The sequence below is a fragment of the Epargyreus clarus genome, unplaced genomic scaffold, assembly GCF_041222505.1.
Source record: "Epargyreus clarus isolate Ecla_fem2 unplaced genomic scaffold, WU_Ecla_fem_2.2 ptg000026l, whole genome shotgun sequence".
Taxonomy (NCBI): Eukaryota; Metazoa; Arthropoda; class Insecta; order Lepidoptera; family Hesperiidae; genus Epargyreus; species Epargyreus clarus.
In genome coordinates this window covers 10,826,165-10,849,219 of record NW_027332233.1, presented here as the reverse complement: position 1 = coordinate 10,849,219, position 23,055 = coordinate 10,826,165, and the positions used below count along the sequence as shown (strand labels likewise).

The following is a 23,055-nucleotide window of genomic DNA, read 5'->3' as shown; positions in this document are numbered from 1 at the left end:
ATGCATACAGTTATCATCATTATCAATACAAGTCACGCTACGTGACGTCATTCAAAGAGCGCGTAAAATGGCGGCGTTCAAATGTGTCAAATTTTATTGATACTTTAAATAATTTTTAAAAAAATATTTCAAACACTAATAAAATTGTTTATATTTTTTACTATGCTAAAACGATGTAATAAGTGGTTTAAAATAATAAAATAAAAATGTGCATATTCCCTATTATTGTTCCCAAAAACTGCCACACCCCGCCCCACGCACAGAAATGTTCGTCAGACTATACTTGAATATAGCCTGTGTCAATTTTTTATTTTTCAAGATTGTTAATTTTTAATCTGTGTCATCTGTGTGTTATGTCAAAGTCAATATTATTGCAACATAACCTAAACCTATATTTCTGAATAACTTCATTGAAAAAATAAAGAACAAATTAATATTATATGGATAAGATTATGCTATGAAAGAGTAAAGATTCGCTTCTAAAAATGTTGTCACGGACGGTACAATTTACAACAGGTATGCTTATGTGATAAAAATATTTAAATATTGAAATTTGTTAACCTGTGTAGATTTATGTACTCAATATAATTTTGTTGTTCCAGGTCTTCTAAAGCCCGAGTTCCTTCAGTTATCATTTAATTCAGGAATAAAATACTTTGCTCCCCCAAAAAATTATGACGGTAATGATTAATATTACTATTAATAATGAAATTTATTAACATCCAAACCAGATGAACACAAATGTACCTATATGTAATGAGTATCAATTATTAACTGGAACAGTCACTAAAACATTAATTGTTCTTTACTCTACAAAATTGTCAACCAACCAGAATGTTTGTAGAATCCCTTTTGGGTTCGGCTCCACAGGCACATTCACCACACCTATTTCTGGCTAATAACAGCAGTGTTAGGCGCTGCTGTGTTCCATTTTGAAGGGTGTGGTAAGGGAGACATACTTTTCCGAGGCATTCCAGCTTAGTCCTCAGGGGTAGCGGCGCATCTGTGGCCGACCTCAGGTAGGAATATCTAATCCTATCTGGGGTTGATTACAGATGTCCATGGGCGACAGTAGCCACTTACCATCAGGTGGACTGCATGCTCGTCTACTACTCCTATATAATAAAAAACAACAAATATTTATATTTTTATTTTTTTTCCAAATGTAACTGATAATTAGCATATCAATTGCTTAAAACTGTTTTTATTTCTATAACAGATATTGAAATTCCTGAGCGGCCTAGATTACGAGTGTATGAGAAAGTACCTATGTATCCACCTAATTTAAAACCACCGAAAATGCAAAAACGTCTGCGCTACATGCGAGGGCCTGAAAATTTACATAATACCTTGCAATTGAAACAGTATGGTGTGATTGTAAGTATCATACATTATCTTATAGGAATATTTCAATTGTGAAGAAAGGTACTTACATCTATTCACATGTAGCCTTTTCAGTATAGCGAGTATAAACATGACTTTCAAATGCTTCCATTTGTAAGGGTATATTTTCATTACATTTTTAAATCATTTTATGTTGATTTGCAATCTAGTGGGAAACTATATAAAAAGAAAGAAGAATATTAAATTGCTTTAGAGAATTGCCATAGAATAGATTGTCAGAGAAAATAAAGAATGGAGTTGTTATTGAATCTTTTATTAAATATAATAGTCTTTCAGGAATAATGAGCTTATAATTAAGTGTTACAATTGATTACTGAAGAGTAGCGTGACTCCTGCATGACCTCAATAATTCTGGTGTCCTTTATATTATAACATTGGTTGAAGTTAATTGCCCTTTGAGTTATAAAGGCAAAACAAATCCTAAAAAATCTATTACAATAGACTTAAAAAAAAATCAGATTTAAATAACTGACCATAATATCCTACTATTATAATCTAAACAATTGGTAAAATTAAGAATTCCAACATTCTTTTTGAAATGACAACTTTTTAGCGGCATTGTGCACTTTTTGTTATGGGTAAAAAATGTTAAACTCGCGTCACATCACATGTTCTGATCAAAAATTCGTAAGATGGCAAACCAAACTGCCATCTGATCAAAAGCAAAATGTCATCTGGAGTCAGCATAGACAAAATATGTCAATGGGTGTTAGATTCATTTTTTATTTATTATATTATATATTCAGGTTAAGTTTTCACTTCTGCCGACACTCCTGGAGTGTATCCCATTGATATTTTTTGTCACAAGTGTTGTTTATTTTTTATAGGCTACAGGGGGAGGCCGTATGCGCTTTGAACATTTTGAAATGGCACGTTTAGTTGTAGCCAGGCACTTGGATATGAAGAGGATGTTTGCTATATGGCGGATAGATCCGCCGTGGCAACCTGTTACTAAGAAAGGACAGGGACAAAGAATGGGTGGTGGTAAAGGTGCTATTGACCACTACGTTACCCCTATCAAGGCTGGAAGAGTCATCATTGAAGTTGGTGGCAAATGTGAATATCCTGAGGTAAGGAGATAATGCTTTTATTTGAAAATGCAAAATATTCATCTAAATTTTACATCTATAATAATCTATTATAGGTGTCTTCCATTATAAACTTTCAAAACTTCTTAGTGGTAAATTGATATGTAGAAGATACCACTGTATAAGTCAGTAATAAAAGTGGCTAATTCTCAGAAATATAAGGGGATTTTACTATTACATTAGGCACATTCAGTATAATTTCTGTCATTTTTAGACATTAGAAATGAACTACCACTTGAAGTAACTAACTAAATACCGCCCATGTTAACTATCATTTTAGTAATTTAAACATTTATGACATTAGCAAGCTATATTTTTAACTGATAATGGACAGGGAAGTCTAAATATCAGATTTATGATTTTTGTATTTATTATACTAGTATACAAAAGTCTCCATATTTGATTGATTGACCATCATATATTCAGAGGTCATCAATGAAGTTACTTACAAAAAACCATTTGTTCAACAGGTCCATCAAATGTTGAAAATAGTGGCAGAAAGGCTGCCATTCCAGGCTGAAGCTGTATCTCAAGAAATAATGGAAAAGAAGATTGCTGATGAGAAATGGCAAGAAGAAAACAACCAAAACAAATACACAATGAAGTACATTATACAGAACAATATGGGTGGTTGCCACAAATTCATATCTTCATTTGACCACAAGTGGTATGGCAAATATTTGTAAATTTATTAAATAAGTTAGTCAAATGAATAAAGTAGCATAGTGTAAGTAAAATATCTTTTCGTTATATTGAAGCCCTTCAAATATGTATATATATTTATAAGTCTTAATTTTTTGGTATTGTCATATAAAATACTTGTAGCTCTGTTACAAAGAAAAAAATATGTTGCTGGAATTAATTTTTTTGAACTTTTGAACAAAGAAATTTTGAAGATTACGAAAGTATAGATAGACTACCCTGCTTCTAATAAAAGTGCCTAATAAAATGATTACACAAAAATAAAAAAAATATAATTTAATAAAAACTATTAATTTAAGGTAAATCGTGATATGGTACGAGTTGTGATGGGAATAAATGAAAAACAATATAGGTACTCGATAATAATTTATTATATTTGACATTTTTATGAAAGGATTTTTGTGACAAGCCTCAGTTTGCATACATGTATACCTTGTAGCAATAATTATCAATAAACTTCTTTTTCATATATTACTGGAAAAACTCAACAAAAACAAAGGTCATATCAACAAATACTACATGTTAAAGTACTCAATATTCACTGACTTTTCTCTAACCTAACGACAAAAGCCAAACAACACACTATCAGTATTTTACGAAGTAATAAGTCTTACAACAGTTCGCTAAACAGTTGAAACATCTTCGAAAACATAGCGACATAAAATTTCACTGCTTAATTTGCGTACTAATTTTAATTTTATAATATAATTTTATTTTTTGAATATTATTTTTCATTTCTATTATTATTAATGGCCACATTAATACACAATTACAAGATCAAAACATTTACTATTAGTACATTTGTAACAGACATGAAACATTTCATTACTGAGTGCAACTACGCTGTCGATAGTATGTTAAGCGTTCTACCACATATATGTATAATCTATGCTGCATCATAGTCTCCACAAATACCTATAAATTATATAACGTCATAACAATATTTACAAAGCCTAAGGAGCTATCTTACACATAAATGCAATTTACACTTTCAATAAATTAATAATAGTGTTTACAATAATTATAATACAAGCGCTATATTTCATATGATATGGCTTTTTTTACATAACATTGACCGCGTATAAAAATCAATCCACAGCAGTCAATATATCACAACATGATTTGAAACTATTTCATGCAATTACTGTATTGAATTCAAGTACATTATGTTTATGTGATTCGTTATAAACTTGCTTACAATCTTGTAACAAAGGAATATTTTTTAACATTTAAGCAGGGAATCCATATTCGCAAGAATATTTGCATTCAAATAAATCTAAAGGAACATAAAAAGCCTCATATCTGAAGTTATACAATCGAATGTTTAAATAAAGAGGAAGTCGATTTGAACCATACATTAGCCCGGAATTATAATACTTACATACATTTGACTAGTTTCGGCTTAAGCTATGTAAATACTAAACTATAATATATTTAATAACCTAAACACTGGCATTCTGCAGTCTTAAAACCTATTTCTTTTGTCTTAAAAGTAAAACATATAAATTAATTTGAATTTTGGAATTAAATCGTAAAGGTTCACACATTCACAGACTTTTATCGCTTGCAGAAATAGGAATTGGCTAAGCTAGAGTTAAGACGTAATACATATAAGTGAGGTAGCATTTTTAACCATCTCTAATGGAAAAATATGTACAAATCTAGAACAAATGCAAATTTCATTAATTTTTATTTGGTATTGGATAATATAACGACGACAACGGCTAAAGGCTCATTATAGGTAGGTATATAATCTGGTTCTGCTTTATCGATTAGCCCGTAATTAGACGACTATAAATATACAGATAAAACAACGCGTGTATATTAAATATCTATCATAATAATCATTGACATGAGTATTTACTACATGCACACAAATCTTAGTTAATAAATATGTGCAGCTTTGTAGATGACTAGAGTAAATATACGTTTAACGCTATAAGTATAAAACAGTTACATTTTGTATATATCATTTTCTTTAACGATCACTGCAAGGATCCAATTTTGGACACATATTGTTTAGAGGATAACGAGTTGACTGTTCAACAACAACATTTACTCATAAGCCTCGCTCAGGTGCTCCAATAAGAAGGTAAGTTGTCTCTTCATGAAGTCATTTTTGTGAGCGATAGAGTCGCACAACACCTGTGTGGGTGCGACGTGGCTTATGTTCTCGTAAATAGCGTTGTTGTTTCGCGAATCAACTGCATTATCCTCGTCCCCGGCTACACCGGATGTTTCGGTAGTCGCATTGTATACGTCGATTGGAGGAGCTTTGATGATATGCTGATATTTAAACGTAGACAATATCTGCCGGATCTTTGCAATGATCTGCTCTACTCAGGCGTTTGATTCCTGCGAAAAATTTGAAAATATGCATAAGTCAGATTTTTGCGGCGAATCTTATTTTATTAAGACTATGACGGATAGTGAGAGTCACATTCTACTTTCTATGCTAGTGAATAGAGCTGTTATCTACCTATCTACGTAATGAAAATATAATGAATGACTATTTTGAAAAACACGCGAAAACTAGTGTACTTTGTGTAAAAGGCATTCCTACTCGAGAGCAGAAGATTGCAGGCCTGTGTCATACAAAATTCTTATCCAAAGAACCTCAACGTAACTAGGTACATACCTACCTATACAATTATAATACTGCAGGGCGTAATAATGTATAATTGTATAAAATGTACTCATACAAAATACTATGCTAATTCCATTTTAAATGCTCCAAAATTCAGGCTCCACGATTCATAAGAGAGTACATCAAACATCGAAATACGTAAAGATATGAGGGTACCGCTCCTTCGCCGTGCCGAGCAGGTATCGATGCAAGCGACAGCAACGCTACACTAGAAGCATGGTGGGACGGTGTGTGGCGGTTTATACCTTGAGGTTGTGGAAATAATGCATGATTTGATCGTAGTCCATGTGCAGGTCGTCGAGGCCGAGCGACTCGGCGGGCGCGTCGGCCGCGCGCGAGTACATCGGGTTGCCCACGATCGTGGCGCGCTTCACCTCCGGGGAGCTGCCGCCTGCACACGATCATTATCATCAGACACGTTTTTGAAGTTATGCTTCTTTTGGGGCGTTTGTGTAAAATTATGGGAGAGATTTTTTTTACAAAACAGATATAAAAATTGACGCCATTAGGTTGGTTAGTAAGTATTGAAAATAAAAAAAATATATATTTTTAGGTGTATGATACGATACGTTATATTTTGCAACATGATAATGTGTCGTGACATTTTGTAATATTTTTTTGTTTGTAACAAATTTCTTACGGGTGTAGTAGATACATATCAAATATGCCAAAGAAGTATAACTTCTTATGTAAGTAAATACATACATACATAAAGTGCATCTGATGATATGAGTGGTCACTGTCCACCAGCTCTAATCAACTTAAGTTCTCGTATAATGTAGAGAACATGTAGAGCCTTCGAAGTAGAGCTATCGTGAGCTCTTAAGGTTTCTTTTATAAGATGGACTCATGAAGAGTTCTAGCACTTTCAAAATAACCCGAAAGTCTTGAGTCTTGGTACGTATGTTCTCAGAGTTACAATAGGGATGCACTCTACATAACCACGTATGTGTGCCTATAGTGTATTTGTAGGCCCAATACCATGTAGTAGGCTTAATTACATACTGGACCACTGTACTAATCATTCACTAGTATGTGCCTGTGCATATGCACTAAGTTCTTATACAATTCATACTATTTCTAATACTAAAAATAAGGAAAACTTAAATAATATAGGAAATTCGTAAAAATATCCATTAAATAGTGTAATACCTACTTTTTATTATAAACAGTAATAAATAATTATGAGGTTATTTAAATAAATACTATTGAAAGTTTACCTTTGTTCTGCTTGGCCGCCTCAACGAACTCTCCCTTGGCGCTAGATTCTTTAGGTCGGCTTTTGTGTCGCATCTGCACTTCGGGTAATCCTAGAATGTTAATTTCACATTATTATTACTAGTTCAGTATAAAACCTAAAATAAAAATATACGTGTCCTTAAATATAGGAGTGATAAGTAGTCAAGCATAGGAACTTGTTTGTATTCATGAAAAGTATTCGTGAATAATATGTTGGAATGTCTTGGTAAGAAGTCAGTCTTAAAGGGTATGGACCTTTACATTGTGACAAACATTGTTGTTATAAGGCAGAAACAGGTGTAGATGTGGTTCATATCAAACCAACATTATAGTGTGCTGTCATATAGAAAATATTACCGATTCCAGAGTCATGCATGTAGTCGGGGCTCTCGGGCTTAGCGAAGGTGCGTCGTGAGTCGTCCGTCCCTCTGTTCAGTCCCACAATCTCTCGGTAGTCCTTATTTTCCATAATAAGCGGAGCGTCGTTATCGAATTCGAAGAGGCGAGCACAGTCCTCCTTGTTGGTCAGTTTTTCCACGGGGTTGTCGTCGAAGTCGTCACGGAATTGCATCGGGTATGAGTCGCGCTTGTAGTCTTTCAGGTCTCGGCTAGATTGGTACGGTGCGTCGGCCTTGTTCAAATCAATAATTCTGAAAAAAAAAGAAAAGTTTTTAATGTATTGCCATTGTAACATTGTAAGTAAATAGGTAAGTAGACAAATAATACTTAACTTACACAAACAAGATAAATAAGACTTATTAAAAATCATATTTAAGTCCCCCTTTTTAAATTAAAAAAGTTGTTTAAAATTTCAATTTTTTACCAAAATATAGGTTTCATAATTTTATATTCGAAAGGCCTCAGTAAGCTACTTCTAGCGTACCTAATATGCAGACTTATTTACTTAATAATAGTGATAGAATATACATGACAATGTTTTTTTTGTGTGTGTTTTATTATATTTCGTAAAATGTATCAAAAAGTTTTTTGTAAATTCGTAACTACTCTATCAAAGAAAAATGTTTTATTATTTTTATTTATAAAATAATAACATATATAAATTAGTTTTGTACCGTAAGTTGCTGTACCTGTCGGAGCGCCGGCCACCTTCCGGAGATCTCTTGGGAACGTCTGACTCCCGCTCGTGTTTCTTGTGGTGGTTCCGGGAATGACTTCGCCGTGCTGGTGGCATAACGGTCTCCGGTAAAATCTGAAATTTAATAATATATCTTAGTTAAGTTATTATAGAGAAATAACTCAAATTAATATAAACAGTAAGAAATAAATTTAGAAAAGGCCTTTTATTACTTGCACTAAGTTTTACACGATAATAAATAATTATTAAGGCATGGTCGCAATAAATGGTACCTATAGGTTTCTTGCATACCTATTAAATCGATTGTCCGTAGGTCGATTTACATTTAGGTAAAAATTTTATTTTTCACTATATTATCATTAATGTTAAATATTATTTATACTTATGTTATACATTTAAACTAATTACATTATTATTGTAACCGAATGTCAATAAAAAAAATTAACAAAAAAATAAAACCGACTTCTATGTCACTACAATGTAAAAAATAATTCAAATAAATATTGGTTTAGTACATATTTCTGAAATCGGCGCTCAATATATTTCGTTGGATAACGGTGTAAACAGCGTGTCCAGTATGAGCGCCGACTTCAGAAATATGTAAATAAATATAACAGAATAAAAAAATATATACGCGACGAATAGATAACCTCTCTTCCTTTGGGAAGTCGGTTGAAAAGTGTGGGTGTTAAACTTCTTTAATATCATTAAGCACTCACTTTGGCAGGGTTACGAGGTGGTACGGGAACTTGGGGCTGCGGTGTTGAAGTATTTCGGTGCGGGGGCACGGGGGGTCGGTAGTCGTCCTGCTCGTTCGAATCCGCCCTGATGATAAAACACATAAAATATACCATCTACCATCTGGTTTCTTAATACTTATAGATTCATAAAATGCATTACGATTACAACACAACCTAAAAGTGCCATGAATTTTTTGAACATACAGTTACCTTAGTAATTTTAAAAGTTATTGCATTATTATCAATGTTATAATATTTTATAACATTGATAATAATGAATTAAGTCTTCATTTAAACTTAACAAATATGTGTGATCAAAAATTCAGGTTATATGAATTTTGGTAACGACTTGTATGTTGTGTCGTAGTGTTTAATTTAAGTTATTATCAAATAGGTAGCAGCCATAACTAACTTTGCTTACCAGCACATGTATGATGAGAAATATTTTGCAGATTAGACAAGATTGTAGTTACCTATACGTTTTATTTTAGTCATAATCTCCAACGCTTTTTATTTTATTATTATTTATTTTTATATTATAAGTACGTATCTTCTATCAAGCGAAACTCAGCAAATTCTGAGGACCTAGGCAATTTTAGCAATTCCTACAATGAGATGAAACTAGTGATGACAATAATAATCTTACTGCCAATGACCGTCTCCGGAGTGTTGGCGGGTGTGTCTGGCGGGCTTCTTGCAGTACGTCGTGGAGTCTATCGGCCGTCGTTCGCTTTGTGATGGTAGCTCGATGGAGTTCGGGTTATCGAAGCTGGTCACCATCACGTTGCCGTTGTCGCGGATCGCGTCGTCGGGGTCCACGTAGTTGTAGTTCAGTGGGTTCGACGTGATCCTCATCTCTTGGTTGTTGTTGCTCTTGTCCGGCGGTTGGGTGGAGTTGCGGTTCGCTGGGTGCCTGTTACCGTTCCGTTCGATGGTTGCTCGTCCTGGAAATTATATCAAAATGCGTCAGCTATCTTGTTTTTAATTGCACGATTTTGATTAGATACTTATGAGCTAAGTAAATGTCAGTTATTTTGAAGTCATGCTAGCAGTGAAATTGTATTCATTTGTATAGAGTTGTCTAACATTATCTATGTTTTAGGTATATTTCTATCAATTAATGTCAATATTTACAATTGCGGGATTTCTTATTCGTAAACTGGAAATCTTTTGGTGTAGATTCTTAGGTATTCAAGTAGGTACGTATTTTATTTTATTTTGGTTTTAAGCATTTACTTACTTTTCTATTAAAAACAAATAATATATGAAAAATATAAACTTTTTCAGACTTGTATATTTATTGTTATTTCACCTGTTTATTTGCACATGTACCTGTTTTTGACATAAAAACTACAAATCTAAAAAAATATTGCCATAAATTATACAAACTAAATTTTCTCTTAGCCTCTTCCCTTACTCAATTAATACATATTTATTAAAATAAAACATAGACGTGAATGTCCAGCCTTATATAATCATACATAATTCCAACATACCCAGCCACACCCAGTCGTGCGCGTTTGTAGTGGACTCTCGCACGGGCTTGTCGCGCGGTGCGGGCGCGGCGGGCCGCGGCTCCGCGCGCGCCTCGCCCGCCTCGCCCGGCTTCAGCCGCGACGCGTACACCACGCACGATACTACGAACACCTGGTGACGCGTTTGTTATGAAATATGTTAAATACGTTGCTGGATTACCTAAATAAACTATTTTAGTACAATAATAAAACATTGGCCAAGTGCAAGTTGAACTCGCACACGGAGGGTTTCGTACCGCCAAAATCTTTTTTTTAATGTTTAGTACTTGTTATAATAATAGCAGCCATTAAGCACATTGAAATACATTGTGAATTTTAATTGTCTACCTATTACGCTGTAATAGATAAAGCGATAAACGTCGAAAAACAGTGGTTTCCGTTTTGGCGACCCTAATTTATTTTGAACTTTTTTATTTTTTATATTTAGTAAACATACTCTGTACAATTTCAGTGTGTCTATCTATTACGGTTCATGAGATAGAGCCCTGTGATAGACAGACAGACAGACAGCCAGACAGACCCACGGGACAGCGAAGGCTTAGTAATAAAGAACCCTAAAAATCGTATAACAATAATTATCAATTGTTAAATCTACTTACCACTATAGCAAGGCAAAATGCACCGAGGAGGACGTACATTCCTGTGAAAGATAAAAATCTGTGTTATTTAAAGTTATGTTTACAAAACTAAATAAATTTACCTAATAAAACGAGATTTCTTTTCCTTTAGACAAAAGTTTGAAACTATAAGGTTTCAGGTACACACACTGTTAATATTTTACTATGTTCTTTTGTAAATTTTTTTTTTTTTTTTTTATAATATGAGAGTAGCAGACGAGCATGCAGTCCACCTGATGGTAAGTGGCTACTGCCGCCCATGGACATCTGTAATCAACCCCAGATAGGATTAGATATTCCTACCTGAGGTCGGCCACAGATGCGCCGCTACCCCTGAGGACTAAGCTGGAACGCCTCGGAAAAGTCTATCTCCCTTACCACACCCTTCAAACCGGAACACAGCAGCGCCTAACACTGCTGTTATTAGGTAGAAATAGGTGTGGCGGTGGTGCCGCCGGAGTCGAACCACAAAGGGTTCTACCACCTTCGATCGTAAATTGATAAAATAATGATAAAAAAATATTTACTGTAATTATTACTGTATTATTACTGTATATTACAACAATACTCGAGTTAGTTAGGATAAATCCAGTGAGAATTTACCTTAAATTCAAAAAGAATAAAGGAATATAAGAAAAATCGGAGCTAGCTATTATAATTATAGTAAAAATGAAAATAAAAATAAAAAAAAAACAGACGTACCAATTTCAACAGGCGTCATACGGGGCGGTGGGTGTCGCGGGTGCACGGCAGTGTTGCCGCGGAATATCGAGCCGTATTGCTGGGCTTGTACCGTCGGCTCGTGGTTGTTTTCGTCTTTGAAGGGAGAAAAGCCTGCAAGAAGGAACAAGATTCAGCGTCAACAAAGCAATTCATCAGGAACAAAGTAGCCTCTTTTTGAAACATCTACGAGTAATAGTGTCTGACTCAGAACTATGTAATTTATAATTAAAAATTACAAAACACCTAAAATTCAATTCAATTTCTGAAATATTTTACCCTATTTAGTGAAGGTGTAAGTAATAGTTTTATGTATTTAAACAAACCATACAACTCCTTGTATTCGCAAATTTATCACTGCCACTCCTATTTCTATTTCTGACTAATTTATAGCAACAGTGTAGGTTTTTGCTTCAGTTTGAAGAGCTCATAAGGATGGGACTCTTGTTCCATGTCGTATTTGCTTAATATTACTTTAGATTGGATAATCCGATCTTTCAATAACTAAGTAAACCAAACGAATTTACCTTTATTGATGACATCGCTAAGATCAGCCAACGCAGTCCTGATGCCACCTCTAGCCATGATATCGTCATTTTGTGGCGTATCCGGTCGCTGGGGAGCATCACTGCCGCTAAAGTCGACATCGACACTAGCGGCTGCGGTGGCCAACGCTCCGGGTATGTTCTTGATGTTCGCTGGGGTCTTCGTGTCACCTTTTCCGGGTAGAGCCACTCGTCGTAGAGGACCGGTCCGACATTGCTCTGGTGTTAATAGTGTTACGCGCAGTAACTCTCCGCTGCCTGTAAAAGTAAAATAATAATGAGTGTTAGCAGACTAAATTGTCCTTTTATGTCCAGCTGTTGATTATGGCGTAGTTAACGAGTATGTTGTTCTTAATACAGTAGTTACTGCTTCTCGATAGCAATAATATAAATAGGTTTTAAATCCAAATTTGTTACTGTGCCTTACTAAATCTTTCAAAGAAGAACACAGTCAAAGTCGGTAAAGGAAAAGTTCTACCACCTTTCGATTGATTGACTTAAAGGTGTTATAATCAAGAAAACTGTATATTTACCTTCACCAACTGCAATGACTCGAGGGTGGCGAGATGCCAACATTGGAGCAAACGCCACCACTTCAGAATCCAGGCTCTCGACAAGCAAGTAATAATCAGACACTGCCACATCGCGAAGAGCAGTGTGACTGCCATCAGAGAATTCAATATCTATGTCTAACAGTCCCTCCTGAAATTATAAAATAACGTCAAATATTTGTTAAAATCTTCGTAAACAAGAGAAAAAAATAATTAGGGAACTTGTCAGATTTCCTTATATCTACAGACTCTAATGAAAACTTCATTGTTTTTGTTAAGGCCCATAATGAAACTTTAGGTAAATACCAAGATTTTTAATTAAGTTCCTAATTTGGTTCATAAATGAATATTACGTAAGTTGTAATAGGTTCAGTGAACTCGCCTGATATTGGGCAGTGAGACGTCTCGTAACAGTCGTTTCCGATACGTATCCGTTTTCGATAGCGTTGTCAGGAGATATGTTCAGCTGGAGACCAGATATGACTCGCACCAGCAGCCGAGAGATGGACACTTTGTCGTTAACTACACGCACCTCACGAAGACCAATTACGCGACCTTTAATAGAAATGGATATATAATGATAACAGTTTCTTTAAAACCTTACATACTTCTTTTATGGCAAAATCTGGACTTATTAGGGATAGAGAGTACTTATTTGCGAACTAAGAACTTATGACGCAGTATAAATCGAAAGTTTTATTTAACTGTGTCCTCACATAGCTATTCAGTTTTTTTAGTCAAGTACGTCGTGTTTTAATGCATGAATTTTAAGAAAGTACCACTTAACGTCAAGTAGAAAAACGACAAACCTCAATGTCCGAAATACATATACAGAACTTTAATAAATGTATTACTATACACAGTGAGTTTTTGCTTAGTATAAATCTTATGGAATGGTCTTAATCAATACTACAACCTGTATTATGCGACAGTCGTTATATCTCCGTGCCACCGTATTTACTGTTAGTACTGCCTTACAGCACGCCATCTCGCAAATCAATTTAAAGGCATTTTCCTATCACGCTGATTTGTGTCCGCGCGTTGCTCTGATTCGCACGCGTGCAACGCAAACTCTATCATTTCATAAATACTTTTCCTGTCAGACCACATACCTGTAATAGGCGACAGTACTAGCACCTCGTGCGGCCAGTACTGCGCCCTTGCAGCACGCGGTCCCGCAGCGACGCTATACGCGGGTCGGACACACGCATCAAGAAAAGCACGAGTTCGGTCACTTTGAGCCAAGTTCGTCGGGACACGAAATACGAGACGCGGACTAATGACTATACAGTGTGTTTCCGCTTAATATAAATCTACTATAACCGGTATTATGCGACAGTCTGCGTCTTCGTGCTACCTTACTTACCTTACTGATAGTACTGCCATGCAGCACGCCATCTCGCAAACCTATTTAAAGGCATTTTCCTATCACGCGGGTGTATGCGCGCGTGCGATTATGATCCGCATGCGTGTCACTCGAAGCCTATCGTTTCATAGACATTTTTCCTGACAGGCAGACATACCTGTAATAGGCGACAGCACTTGCACCTCAGTGCGGCCAGTACTGCGCCCTTGCAGCACGCGGTCCCGCAGCGACGCTATACGTGGGTCGGACACACGCATCAAGAACAGCACCAGCTCGGTCACTTTGAGCCACGTTCGTCGGGACACGAAGTACGACACGCGGCCTGAATCATGGTCCTTGGCGAGGAAACGAGCATACACCTGTCAAAAGACATGATATTTTTATGTAACAATAATAACCTCAATTAATGACTTATTTGCTTCTATTCTTTGCTATCAAATTTTGTTTCTGGTTCTGTATTTGTATTCACACGAATGATGCAATTTTAATGCACTTTATTCTTCGAAGGCTAGAGTCCTCGGGCCAAGGTAATTCTAATTCATATTTAAATGTAGCTTGTTCAACCGTTTAAAGTTCATCATCTGTTTTCTAACCAAGCCTTTCATTCATTCATTTCATTTCACTCATTTTTAATTTTAAAATAATTGACAGTTATAATAGACAAATCGTTAAACCTACTGGTAATAGATTAGTTAAAAAAAATGAACAAACCTCAACATTGCTTTGTTGATATCGGAGGCGACATGAACGTTGTTCCGTCAAGGAGTTCGGAGCTTCTGGTCGACTGCCACCCCAGCCACGTGAAGATAGAGACCTCTTCAGCCTATCCTTCACACTGGCTTCATCAGATACTTTCCAACCTGTAAAGGAATTGATAGAAAGAATTTAATGCTAACATACATTCCATATTAACCGTACTTCATTATCTATTAACGTGGTGAGACAATTCCTCGTCATTCAATTAAGCAATGTCTTCAAGTTACTTATCACTTAAATTATCTTATAGACTACAGACTCATACAGAATTCTCATTCCTCATCATTCGTGCCTCGCATATTTACCTATACAATTTCTTCTAAGCTCCTTGCTGTTGGCATTTTTTTTTTAATTGATGATCCGTGATTGGCCACTGATAAACTTTTCGGATCACACATACGAGTATGTTATGTCGTTTTGTAATGTATAGGCTATGAATCGAAAGTACGTTATTTACCTTTGATCTGCGAGAGGCGGCTGTCATCGACATCGATTTCGAGTGGGTACTCCGGCATCCACACGGTGAAACGTGCGAGGCCGGTGTATGTGCCGTACTTGACGATGACAGAGGCATTCGACGAGCCGCGGATCTCGGATCCGTCCACGTACACCGAGCTGCATGACGATGATACCTAAACAGAAGTTATGACGTCATACCTTATGTAAAATAATAGTGTGTATTGGGAAGATAACGTTCATCATTAAACATTAGTTCTACTCGTAGGTACAACTGTCCTTTCAGAATGACAAGGAGTACCTACCTACCTAAGATTTCCCCAATGAGAACCTCTAATTTATCATTCCCTCACAAGCCAATACATTAGTTATGTAAATCGTGGTATGACTACCTAACTAGCAATTCTAGCAATTTAATAAAATATTTTGATAGAAATCTATGGCATGTCGTAATTTTTGCGTAGATTTTCTTAATTGACTCTACTAATGTTCATTAATTAGTCAGGAGCCCTAATTATGCTCAAGTGTCTTTATTTTTTATGTAAACTCCTTTAATTCGTAATTACTAAACAAAGTCTGTCCGTAATGGAAAACCCACAACTTTACTATAGCGTCCCTCTTGGGCATTTCCGTTTTTTCGGGACGTAATCTTGCGTCCTCATCCCGAACTTGGAGTATCTCATTCAAAATGTAAGGACCAGGTAAGCCCTTGAGAGGGCTACAAAGGAATATACATATGTACCTATAAGGGTTGTAGCTGAATGAACACAATTATGTTGATTTTGTTGAAGTTTTTGGTGGTTTGTTTATATGGATTGTAAAATTAACACATTAAATACTTTGTCTCTACCCTTACCAGGAGTTTTTACAAATATGACTGTTTTGGTATTTGTTTACGTATGGGCCAATACGATTTCCTAGTTCTGACACAATCCGCTAGGGGCGCTGATTGGAATTTGTATGGGTAAATACGTAAACAAATACCAAAACAGTCATATTTGTCGAAACGTTAAAGTCCTGGTAAGGGTACTGTAGAATTTAATGTATTCATTACTAAGTTCACCATACATTTAATACGGTGTCTAAAGCAATTTGTCTGTGGTTTCCAAAAATTGAAATTTCCAAGCTCATATTATTACGATCATAAGGTCGCCATTGTTTCATTTTGTTATTTCATTTTGTTTAATAGTTATTTCATTTTGCTTTTTCCAACTATTTGTTCGTCTGCTCTTAGAGACGGCTTGAACGTTTTCAACGGGAATTTCATTTAAAGATAAATTACGAGAAGCAATATAAACCCCCGATTATTAATTTCCCGTAAATATTGATATATAGAGCACAGGGTGAAAGTTCAATATAAGGCTTATTCTGCTAGAAATAAACAGTAGTGTGTTGTACTTTTTGGCAATCTCAAGCTGTGGTATATAATGACCTAAAAGTACTTATCAAGCGGTACTTAAGCCAGTCTCGATAGCCTGATGCAACAGGCTAATGTCCCTAAGTACAGCACTATAGCGTAGGCAGGGAAGCTATAAATATTGTCATTGTGGGGGTGGTAGATGCGCGCCTAGATAGATTTTTCAAACGGGTTCGCTATTCATTAATAATGAATGATGACGTAATGGTTTAGGTATGAGTATTATAATAGTTTAATGTATCATAGAGTCTTGCCATTAACTTGGTACAGAATGTAGGTATTTTTGATCGTTTTGCATTGTAATTCTTAATGACTATATGCATATGGAAGCTTAACTCAGTTCGAGTTTTCAGGGTTGACTGGTAGAGGATGCCATCAGGCATTTAGTTTGCCCTATTTTACACTAACTTTGTGATTGTGCGATACAATTCATAAATAAATAAAATAAAAAAGGGCAAAACGTTTACGTTTTTAACAAGTTTGTTTTTTGTATTTCACCTTAAGCTTAATTAAATTTCGATCCTACTTAAATATGTCATCTTAACCTTAGCCGTATAAACCACTTACTTGACTAACCTTGAACCACAGATTTAAATCTTTGAACATTTATCAGGCGTTCGAGAAAAGTGGAGAGCTATTGAAATTCTTTCAATTTCCAGTACCGACGATTTACAAAATTCCTTTGTGTTACCTTAAGCACACTTTCGTCTTCCGAGTGGCAGGAGCTCTGGAGCGTGACGTCAGCGACTTGTCCCGCCTGCGAGACTATCAGCACTTTCATCGCCTGGGACACCTGGCGCCCAGTCAGCACCGCCGTGTTCAGGACTTCCCAATTCTGGAGCAAGAAACAATGTATTTGTTTGGAATAGCTAAAAGCTGCTGTAGGTTTAACTGCGACTCAAACACTACACCTTTTCCTGCAAATCGGTAGTCGTAGTAAATAGTCTATATAATGCTGTTTTGTAAATCAGCAATGTATGTATATTTGTGTTCTGGTATATCAAATCAAATCAAATCAAATCAAATCAAATCAAATCAAATCAAATCAATTCATTTATTTTGCTTAATATAGGTATACAGTATACAGTTGTTATATAATGTATAAATAGTGTGGTACGCATAAAATTAAGTGTATATGAGATATTCCAACGCAGTTATCGGATATAATCATTGATTTGTGATCAGCGTCAGGTGGAGTTCCTGTTGATCATGGTGTTAGTTGTCCATGAGCAGTGGTGAGCACTTAACACCAAGTCGATAAAACATAACGACAAGTAGGCGTAAATCCGTAACAGTTAACAATAAAATTGTATGTGAGTACGGTGACAGCGAATTTAAAATTATTTGACACATCACATTGGCGCCGTTTTACTTAATTAAATACACGAAGGGTTATTATTGTTGGATATCATTATTATTTTTCTGTCAGCCTTATTGCTCAGACAGGCCCAGTAAATTGCGTGCCAAAGCGAACGTAGAAATAACCAGGCATATAATACGGTATCATTATCAGATTCTACGTCAAGGAATGAAAAACACCTTCCTATGAAAACAAGTAGAAAACTTGCAATGTTAATAAACCGGTGTACTGATGCTGTATTTATAAACTAAGTTTCGTACGTTATATTTACTTTAAGTATTTTTTATAATTACTTTATGTAAAATTAAAATATCGTGTATATCCCTTACGCCGTTATCCAACGAAATATATTGGGCGCCGACTTCAGAACTATGTACTAAACCAACATTTATTTTAATTATTTTTTACTTTTTACACAATCTACCTACACAATGGTAGCTTAAATGGAAATTTATCGGTTAAAATTAAAATAAATGGATACATAATATGTAAGTATTTCATAAAAACTAGTTATGTACGGTACAAATGTAGATACATATTATAAATAAACATATTCAGCTAAATATGATGTGGGGAGAAAGAGAAAATTCAGAGGATATTAGTAAGCACATAATTCAACACCGTATAAATAACTAAACCGTCTAAAATTAGCCCTTACATTTACATAACACCTATTTATTGCCTGCTCATATTATATCAATACATCAAAGTTCTATCCACCTACCACCTGCCTACCACCTGCTTACCAAACGACCGTAATTGATTGTGCAATCGAACAACCATTACTCCAATTAGTTCACCAATTGTTTTAATAAACTACTAGACATTCAGGCAGTTTCCAGTGGATCGATTATTGAAAAGGCACTCCAATCGCCTTACTGACCTTTGCCTACATACGTATTACGTAGGCACAGATATATTTGCAACCTTCACCCATTATTGTCCCACAGATGGGCTCCTTGACCCATTCTTATAGCGTTTTACTTCACATGGTGGATAAAATTATAAAAAAAAACAAACTAAAATTACGACAGTTGCCTAAACTATCACGGGCCCACACTTTTATCTACTTAAATATTTATGACTCTTACCTAAACTATCACGACCTTCAACTCCCTAATGCTTATGACAGTTACCTAAATTATCATGATCCTATACACTTTCATCTATATTAATAGGAGCAACGACAACTATACCGTTAGTCGGAGCGTTATCAATTGCCTGAACCGCCGAGGTCGCAATACAATTGGTGGGTTACTTCGAATGGAATCCAGCTCAATAGGCACAATGTATATCGGCAGATATGAAGAGCGTCGGCCTTGGGTCCCGATCGGGCGCCCACGACACAGAGTAATAATTTGTATAGAGTCCGACCATGCTAACACAATGGTACGAATCGTAGGCACATGTGCTAAAGGTGTTTAAAACTAGCTTAATTATAGAATGCAATTGTTATACTACCAGTTTTAAACACAATTTTCATCTGTAATCCAGTAATCCACCGCATATAAGATTAGATTCCGACCTGACCGACTTGAGGACCTGAAGATTAGATTCCGACCTGTGATCGGTCGCAGATGCGGAGTTAGCCCTGAGAACTAAGTTGGAATTACTCCGAAAAGTATGTCTCTCATACCACACCTTTTAAACCAGAAGACAGCAGTACTCGACCAAGCTCTTATCAGACGGATATAAGTGTGGGTGGTGCCGCCGGTGTCGAACCACCGGGCTCGTTCAAACTATAAGACTGTTCACTCAATATCGCGCATACTGATGCTGTTCTAACCTGTGCCAACTGTTCTTACTTGAGTAGGCATGCTCTACTTTATAATTACTCTGAGGCCCACGGCTAATGGCTTTGCAATAACGCCAGATAAACTGTTCTCAAGCACTTTGTCACTTCATTAGTTTGTTATAGTGTTGGCCGCACAAGTTGACCGTTTAAACAGGGACAACTAAAGCGACCGTTAGTTTCACTTAATAGCATTTAACTATCGAGTATTCCGACGTGTTATAAGGAGTTTATCTCAGTACTGTTCATCCATCAATTAATATGAAGAGGCGTTGGTTCCGGAGCGCTTCGGTTAATGGTTCGGCAATTACGTCAGATAAACTATAGTGCATTTTGTTGGTTTATTAATTAAAGAGTGGAGTATAGGGAGTGGACGAGCCGCGTCACGTTTAATATAATTTAAAACAGTTTTTTTAATGCCTAAATAACGAATGTCTCTTCTCTACTATTGTCGTCCACTCATTACTGCCCCACTTCTGGGCACGGTGGTAATCTTAGAGTATCAAGGTTTAAAGCTGTGGTTTTAAGCTATAAACTACCGAATTGAATTAGTACGGATTGGTAGACTTCACATGCCTTTGGTAACTTTTTTCAGACCTCTCAGCAGAAACCTTTGTGCCTCTCAGACGTGTCGTTTCTCCCACAAACCTGTATGTTTGTCCACTATGTTTATATTTACCTACTGTTAAATCAATCATCCCAATTAGGTATTGCCTACCAAGAATCAAAATTTGACAATTTCTGTCTATTAGAAATTCTTAAAGTTAGATCTTTTAAAACATTGTATAGATTGAATCATTGATATCAGGACTTAACAGGAGTTAGTAGGTAACGATGATAATAGAAGAATAAAAGTACTTCTATGGAAGCTGAGAATTCGAGGACTAAGAAGGATGTCAAAAGACAACAATTCGATCCTAATAAAATCAAAGAATGAAATAAGGACGGCATTTTGTTCCACTAATTGTCCTTTTACTCGCTAATTTGTAGTCCCCTAGCTTCACTCCGATAAATTTCCCCGAAATTCGATAAAGATACCGTAATGGCAATAAAAGGAGCTCCTTCCAACAATAATTTACTAAGAATATTACCTTTACCATAATAGAAGTTTCTATAAAAATCTGATTAAATTACTCGGATATTTGATGTTTATAGACTGTAAAAATCATTAAGTGTTTCGAAAATAACGTTCAGTTTTACGACGGAAAATTATATCTAATTAACTAAATTAAGTTTCAATAAACAACAATAATTAGGTACTGTAAATTTTAGTTATTAATATCCAGCATTTAAAAATTCTTGTAAACAGTATTATTACAGGATATTTTTGCTTGTAATTTTTTACTTTCATTTTTATGCGCATGATTCTTAGAATTACCTATAGTAGGTTTATATTATGTCCTAAAACCTGTATCCAGTCCTTTTAACAATATATCTATCTAAAAACATGAGCCAATTTTAACGCGAATTTTACGTATAGGCAATTTACAGAGATTGGCTTACAAAGGCTACTTTTTATCCTGAAAATAGAAATTTATGATAACTGCCTAAAACTCGAAAAACTTTGCAAGAGCGTACACCACGAATAGATGTTCGTTAAATTCGTAATGTCTATAAAATATGAATTTTGAAATTACCTTAGAAATGGGCAGTACAGCTTGTATATCGTCCTTTTCAATGTCAAGTCGTGTATTCACTCTATGTTCGTGAGGAGTTTCTTCTGTGGTGGCCGTCGCAGTTGGTGAGGAAGAAACTTTGGCAGACCAGCTGATGCGTGAAGTGCCGCGGCCTGATTCGCCTTCAGACCCTTCGGCGTCACCTTCGCTCTCGGCTCCCACTTCCACTAACCAAGTGAGGATTTCTTCCCAACCTGGTCCTCCGGCACCAGTACTTTCTTCCACATCACTGTATTATAAAAATATATTAGATCTATGAACAAAAACTAAGTACGTAAATTCTAGAAAAATATTTGACAGACTAATTAATGAGACAGTTAACTTCTGGTCTAACTTTTCGGTTTACAAAACAAGGATATCTTTTACAAACAGTAGACAAATATCTATGATCCTTACAATTACAAAAAAAGAGAAAGTATATACTGCGACATGTAATACAGTAAAAGCATATAGAGGACGCGACTTATACAGTTTTAATTTCTGGCTCCTTTTATGTCCTCTTCCTACATATTCGCTAAATATAAAAGAAGAGAAATACTTTGCGCATACATTGGAAAAGTCTTTTATGTTCATTTTCTAGCAAACTTCGTTTTAATTTTCAATTCAGTTGCCCAGGGAGTTTGCCCATAATTGCGAGAGCATTGTAGAAAATTCAATCTAGAAGAGATTTTTATGACAGATTAAATCGCCTGAATGGAAATATTTCGATTCTTATGGTTTTATGAACGCTACAAAATTATTAATTTTAAATTCAGCGAGAATATTATTAGAACAGTGGTTAATTTGCTGCTAACATTATGAATTCAAATTGATTAAGGTCGTTGCTTCAAATTATACCCTTCATGTTTGTGTAGCTCAAAATTATTACTGAAATGTTTTATTTAGAGCCTAAGATTTTATGCGCAAGTCGTAAAAATTCTTGTAACAAACAAGGTCACAAACAGAACAAATAACAACTACGAACATAAACAAATGAAAATATAACAAATTTCTTTTCGACGACCCGCGTGATGGCGATTCACCATACAGTTCTAAGAGTCACAGGGTTCTGGGTAGCAATCCCGAATAGCCAGACGTTTAAAAGATGAAAGTATAAAACTCAGGATCTGGGAGTTTATGTATTCCTCTTTGTATATGTAAGTAAAGGCAGTGACTGTAGAAAGCGTGGAATTTGGGCATGGACAATTGGACATGGTCAAAATTATCTCGCTTTACATACATTGGCTCAAATGTAGAAACTAGAAACGTGGTTAAGCATTCGACACTTGAACTGTGCGCCGTTTGCTAAGTCGTCTGACCCACTTGCGGAGAATAGGAATAGGTCGGCACTAACTGCGAATAGTTCAGG

At 35.6% G+C, this 23,055-nt stretch overlaps 2 protein-coding genes across 3 annotated transcripts in view; one reads left to right on the top strand and one right to left on the bottom strand.

Annotated features, from left to right (window-relative positions):
- The first annotated feature begins 349 nt into the window (after positions 1-349).
- Positions 350-3,229, top strand: mRpL16 (mitochondrial ribosomal protein L16). The gene is made up of 5 exons (XM_073088002.1): positions 350-516; positions 603-680; positions 1,220-1,377; positions 2,232-2,474; positions 2,963-3,229. The coding sequence occupies exons 1-5, from the start codon at positions 486-488 to the stop codon at positions 3,176-3,178; spliced, it is 726 nt and encodes a 241-aa protein (XP_072944103.1). The 5' UTR covers positions 350-485; the 3' UTR covers positions 3,179-3,229.
- A 2,165-nt stretch (positions 3,230-5,394) lies between these two features.
- The window catches only part of dtn (transmembrane protein 132C dtn), a 128,407-nt gene continuing 110,746 nt past the window's right edge, over positions 5,395-23,055 (bottom strand). Inside the window, exons 4-21 of one of the 2 annotated variants that reach the window (XM_073087375.1) lie at positions 21,669-21,936; positions 17,571-17,714; positions 15,464-15,638; positions 14,962-15,110; positions 14,408-14,609; positions 13,267-13,439; positions 12,867-13,035; positions 12,316-12,591; positions 11,771-11,902; positions 11,051-11,091; positions 10,413-10,563; positions 9,563-9,860; positions 8,896-9,001; positions 8,154-8,290; positions 7,438-7,730; positions 7,062-7,151; positions 6,087-6,232; positions 5,395-5,549 (exon numbers count right to left, since the gene is read on the bottom strand). In XM_073087375.1, coding sequence (XP_072943476.1) covers positions 5,535-5,549; positions 6,087-6,232; positions 7,062-7,151; positions 7,438-7,730; positions 8,154-8,290; positions 8,896-9,001; positions 9,563-9,860; positions 10,413-10,563; positions 11,051-11,091; positions 11,771-11,902; positions 12,316-12,591; positions 12,867-13,035; positions 13,267-13,439; positions 14,408-14,609; positions 14,962-15,110; positions 15,464-15,638; positions 17,571-17,714; positions 21,669-21,936 — 2,965 coding nt within the window. In that variant the 3' untranslated portion in view covers positions 5,395-5,534. The remainder of the gene's footprint in view (positions 5,550-6,086; positions 6,233-7,061; positions 7,152-7,437; positions 7,731-8,153; positions 8,291-8,895; positions 9,002-9,562; positions 9,861-10,412; positions 10,564-11,050; positions 11,092-11,770; positions 11,903-12,315; positions 12,592-12,866; positions 13,036-13,266; positions 13,440-14,407; positions 14,610-14,961; positions 15,111-15,463; positions 15,639-17,570; positions 17,715-21,668; positions 21,937-23,055) is intronic. The other variant, XM_073087376.1, reaches the window with a different exon arrangement.